This window comes from Diadema setosum, chromosome 20 (assembly GCF_964275005.1).
Source record: "Diadema setosum chromosome 20, eeDiaSeto1, whole genome shotgun sequence".
Lineage (NCBI taxonomy): Eukaryota > Metazoa > Echinodermata > Echinoidea > Diadematoida > Diadematidae > Diadema > Diadema setosum.
This window is the reverse complement of record NC_092704.1, coordinates 34,568,916-34,574,915: the sequence shown is the minus strand read 5'-3', so window position 1 is coordinate 34,574,915 and position 6,000 is coordinate 34,568,916. Positions and strand designations below refer to the sequence as shown.

The following is a 6,000-nucleotide window of genomic DNA, read 5'->3' as shown; positions in this document are numbered from 1 at the left end:
CAGACTGCTAAGGATGATTTTCAATAGTATATTTTTCAATCAATCAAATGAATCATCTTTAAGTCTGACAATTCGAGTCTGAAAGTTGTTTGAAATTGCGTAAAAACAGTCCTCTTCATTTTTTTTTTACTGTGTAAGTTACGCATATTGCTGCATACGCCTTTGTTGTGTGTCGCATGTTTAACAATACTTTATATGTTATTTCTTATCGTGAATTTGAATGTAATTTGTCAATAACACTTGTGTGATATTGTGTGTGCAAAATAGATACGAGTTATTGCATATTAAGCGTAAAGGGAACATTGTTTTGCGATATGAACTAAAGAAACTCAACTATTATTACTATACAAATCAACACGCTATAGATAGTGAATACAAGAAGTGAAAACGAAGGAGAGAGAGAGAGAGAGAGAGAGAGGGGGGGGGGAGAGAGGGAGAGAAGGAAGCTACGTACTATGCAATTACTAGAATGATTGCAGAAGTAGATTGCATTTGCATTTTAACTTGATTTCCTCGCTCCCCTCCCCCTCCCATCAATCTCCTCCACCCCTCCTCCACCCATCTCCTTCCGCTACTGAGCCCCTCCTTCCCCCAACCCTTCCTTCAATCTGGTGTGCACACCACAATTATACTGCCTACCAGTCTCTCACGACACTACTTCAATGAGCTTCAAGAACATGAACTTGAACTCACTACCGCGGAAGTTCTGACCGCCATTTAAGCCGGTCTGCAAACCATCACGAATTTGTCCAGAATTAGGAGTTTTGTCATCTACGCTATAGAATTAAGGCAAACGGAACCACACAAATAGAATGGCAGACACAACGTCAACACACTTCAATAATGAACTGATGTCAAAAGCGGAAGTTTTTCAATAGAAAGACATTTTCTCAGGGAAGAGACAACAGGTGTTGGTGAATAATGAATGAAACGCCGCCATGTCAAGGTGAATTACCACATGGATCTACGAGCAAATCATTCATTTACTGGTGAGAGAAAAAAACAAACACCTAAAGTTCGGGGTCCAGTCACAACCTTCAGCGTTTTAGAGGCAGATTTTCATTGTGTCGTTACTGTGTAGGCCTACTATTGAACACCATTAATCGCTTTTGAAAAAAAAATAAAGAAACAAACAATTATGATAGGCAGAAATTTACACCTACGATTGATTGAATTGTTTGTATTGTCTCTTTTTTATCATGAAAGGAAAATCAAATTTTTATGTATAGAGACAATTTGTTGCATTGATTTGACATCTTTCATGTTCGTTTGTATAATTTCATTCCCAACTAATTTTCACTCCGCTTTAATATTAGGCCTTTATTTTTTCATCAATGTATCTCTGTCTGTCTGTCTGTCTGTTTGTCTGTCGTTCTGTCTCTGTCTCTCTCTCTCTTTCTCTCCTTCTGTCTCTCATTTTCCACCATACTACTTTCGTTTTCGATATTCCTTTCATTAAGGGATCATTTTCTTAGTTTTCCTCTTACTCCCATCGTCCTGTCGGTGGAACTGCGTCGTTGAATTATGATTTGCTACACCAGCAGGGTCTAAGAGATTTCGTTCCAAGGTAACCATGGTAACCGTTTGTTTTGTTTTTTTTTCCACTCACCTCTCCTATCGAGCAAGATCTCAGAGCAGTTGCCACCAAGCGAAGTATTTTGATTGGTGAAGGAACATTTGTAAGCCACGCCTCCTCGAACTATCTCCCTGTTTGCTGATTGGCCCTTTGGTGCGCCCACAACCAACCTAACAATAGAGATAAGAAGAGACCCAAAAACAAAACAAATTAATTCGGAAAACATGCAATAAATGTTTTTCCTTCTTTTACTATTACTTACTCTACTATCGTTACCATGCTACTGCTTCTAACCACTAAAGCACAATAACTTTACTATACTGACACCACAATACAGTCATTTAGTATACATTCTTCTATTTCAGAATATCGCTATTACGATACTGCCGCCATAGTACAACGATCAGCATTCAGGCAATTCTGCTATGACCTCCACCACCATACCTAAACTGAAACAGTCTCTTCCACCCATGCCCAAAGAGCTTTACTCATCTATACTCTTGTTGCTACCTCTAACCTACATACGTTTTATATGCAGCTATACAGACCTTTACACTATTGAAGTAATCACGGGGTTAAAATGGTTGACGAAGACTTTAGACTGAAAGTCCACTTTAACCCGCTTTCTCACAGATGTTGTATTCTCCATTGTGGTATATAGTAATGTCCAAATGAATGCAAATGCTTGTTGACTTGTGTTAATTAATGATACCCTCAACATCCCTCATGTAATCAAATAAATATCTAAATACATGCGATATACATGATAATAATACTTTCTACCCTTTCCTTCAGATTACTTGGATACACAAACAACAACAGCAACAACAACATCATCAACAGCAACACCACCACCAACAACATTCAAACCGAGATTCTGCCAGTGAGATTAACTGTCAATCATTGTTAAACTACAAATCTGATTTTAAAAAAAACCATAGGAGTGCACCCTACCCTAGACTGAGCATACCTTAATAATTACATGTTTTCATGTTTTTAATATGACAAATAAAAGACAATGAGTAGGCCTACTGAAGTGATAATGTCAAAGCCTTTTGTTTCAGCTCATAGGACTGGTTCCACACGAACCCTTACACAAGGCTCTGGTCAGTGGGTTGGAACCGGGTACGAACATGGTTAGCAACCGACGTGTTCACAGATATTCAGGCTACTTGATGTTGATTAGAACCAGTTTCCATGGCTACGAGTGACTATGACGTCGCACTTCGGTGCTCTTTTGCAGCGACACATGCAAGTTATGCTCAGTCTAGGGGAAGGTGCATTCAATTTCTTTTGTTAATCATATTACCGTAATGATTGACAGATGAGGTGACTGGCAGAATCTTGGTTTGGAAGGCTTTTGTTTTGTTGTTGTTGTTGTTGTTGTTGTTGTTGTTGTTGTTGTTGTTGTTGTTGTTGCTGTTGTTGTTGTTGTTGTTCATTTTCCATCTGAGAAGATGGCTGGATAGCCCATATTCAGCTACACTAAGCTGGTCTTCCATGGGGTCCAGTTGGATGTGGGGTGGGACCACTTCACCGGGTTAGACACCCTGCTCTTTGCGATGGATGAATGAAGCGGGATCTTTTACGTGCATGAGCTGTGACTCTCTCATACACGGGACCTCCATTTTATGTCCTATCCGAGGGACAGAGTGTTTTGCCTCTTGCTAGAGGGGACGGTATGTTTACACACAACATTGCTCAGTCCAGACTCGGGTTCGAACCCGGGCCGCGTGATCGTGAGGCAGACGCGCTACCGACTGAGCCAACTCACCGCCCTAGTGTGAGCATATCCAAGAAATCGGTTGAAAAACAGCAGAAATATCAAAACGAAGTATTTTACACATATTATGCAAATTTTCTTTTGGCCATGTAAGTGATGAGGGTATCATGAATCAGTATGAATCAACATGCATTTACTTTGTAGTTCCTTAAATGCACGTTAGGTCCGGTTCCAAAAACCATGGTATCAGGTAGCATCAAAATAGAAGGCAAATTTGAGAGAGAGAAAAAAAAATCAATCAAAATGGTATTCGTAAGTGGAGATGGCAGTTTGGAGTATGAACATTTAGTATTTGGAAGCGGGTGACTGGCGGGATGATAAATAAGTTCCGCTGTCCATGCAGAACTGTCCCGCTTATTGTACCACGAAGCTTGTCTTGACGGACGAGGCTCTCTATTACCTCATTGACCTCGTCTCTGAATCACACCTATCGATTACGTCTCTATCAAAGTTTGTCTTTGCCACAATGACAGACGTATCGTGAACTTAAACTAACGATTGCACTGAGAATTGACAAAATATTTAACTGTTGCATGACACATTTGCTTCTGTTTTGTATGTGTGTGTGTGTGTGTGTGTGTGTGTGTGTGTGTTCTTATAAGATACAATGATAAAATCTGGCTGTTTCAGGAAATATCACAGAGACAGACGGTCAATTTAAAATATCTGCTCGTTGCCATAGTAACTACAATCTAATGTTACGATTATTAGCACGAGTTTCTTGTGTAACGAGGTCCAGTCCGACTGTACATTTTACCATAGAACAGGTCAAGGGTATAAACAAAACTACTGCAGATGCAGAGATACTAGAATCGTTCTTACATCCCAAATTTACACAAAATGATAAAGTTGTCGTGCATTCAGTTTTGTACATCAGTGCGAATTCATATGTAAGTTACACCAAACGGTTTTCTTCTGATTATGTCAACCTAAACATGTCCAAATATCCATGCTTTTCACTGCCCTGAGGGGATTAATCCATTAAACATAGTTCATCGAGAATAAATTGTGAATGCTTTTTTTTTAATTTTACCAATTCATATACTTAATTTATCAGAAGGGTAGTGAGCAGAATATATATATATATTCTTATTGTTCTCTCTTTTTAATAAAGTATGCAACGGGCATTTGTTAGCATCTAATGGTAGATATGACATGATATGATAACCATAACTTAACAGGGAGTTCAGCATATGTTCAGAAACGTAAATGTACGCAAGTTTTTGTATGGTATATTTTATGTATTCTTGAAAAACAAAAAGTCCCATGCTCTTGATTCTTGCCACCACGAACATGTATGCTTAAAGGACAAGTTCACCTTCATAAACATAAGGATTGAGAGAATGTAGCAATATTAGTAAAACACATCATTGAAAGTTTGAGGAAAATTGGACAATCCGTTCAAAAGTTATGAATTTTTGAAGTTTTTGTGCAGTAACCGCTGGATGAGAAGACTACTGCAGTGTGTGAATAACTTAGATGTCACATGCGTACAACAATATAAGGAAAACATAAAGAGAATTTCACAAAATTTCATCTTTTGAAAAAAGTACACATTCCCCGACTCGTTACCGACAAATGTTATGGGTAATATTATTCCTCCTGCCTTTAGAAAGAGGCAAGTCAAGTGCTCTTTTATTATGCGAAAAAAGTGAAAATATGTTGAATTTTCTTTACATTTTCTTTATACTGTTGTACGCATATGACTCACAAGCTGTAATAGTCTCATCCAGCGGTTCCAACACAAAAATTTTAAAAATTCATAACTTTTGCATCGATTGTCCAATTTTCCTCAAACTTTCACTGATGTGTTCTACTAATATTGTTGCATTCTCTCAATCCTTATGTTTATGAAGGTGAACTTGTCCTTTAAGGATTTCGTACATCAATGGCAGCATCATCATACCAGCTCTTGCAAAATACACCTGTACCATGATAGGATTTCAGGGGGACTGCCCTTTTGCGCCCTCCCCCCTACCGCCCAGTCGCTTGTTAGTAATGACCATGGCAAATAAGGGCAAGATAACGCTAGTTGCTTTCAAATACATAACATTAAGACGCACGAATCATTCTTCACATTCTTCATAGATCGCTCTATGCAGTCACTCAGAAGGCTAGCTGAAGATGCCACGACTCCTTTTCTAGTCTTATCAGTTTCAGACAAGCTCTTGTTTTTACGTCTTCTCCTGAAAGTGGCCCGTTATCCCCCTTTAGCTCTTTCCTCTAAATGAGATAACCCAATAAGACGATGTTAATTACGTAATTAACCAGCTAAATACGGGCAGCGACATTCACCACTTCCCCGTCTGTGATTGAGAATCATCAGGCAGGTGAATGGGATGAGTTGGAATCTAATTACACGATACTGACCACTGTGGAATTACCCAGCGTCCTGCGCTGTCTGAGTTTGAGCCGCCAAACAAAGGCAGGGAGAATGAGGTGCAGGAAGGAGAGGAGGAGAAATTAGGGGTAAAGGAATCTTAGAAGGGGTAAGAGATTAAGGTCAAGATGAATGAGGAGTTAAATGAGGCGAAGATGAAGAAGGGGAGGGACAGTTGGCTGTGGAGGAGGCGGATGAAGAAGAGAAAAAATGAAACAGAACGATATGAGAAATAGACAGAAAAGGATGGAAGGAATAAAT

At 39.2% G+C, this 6,000-nt stretch overlaps 1 protein-coding gene across 1 annotated transcript in view; it reads right to left on the bottom strand.

The window, feature by feature from the left end:
* LOC140243635 (integrin alpha-8-like) overlaps window positions 1-6,000 on the bottom strand; it is a 61,066-nt gene that overhangs the window by 48,525 nt on the left and 6,541 nt on the right. The window contains exon 3 of the mRNA XM_072323299.1: window positions 1,610-1,746. Coding sequence (XP_072179400.1) covers window positions 1,610-1,746 — 137 coding nt within the window. The remainder of the gene's footprint in view (window positions 1-1,609; window positions 1,747-6,000) is intronic.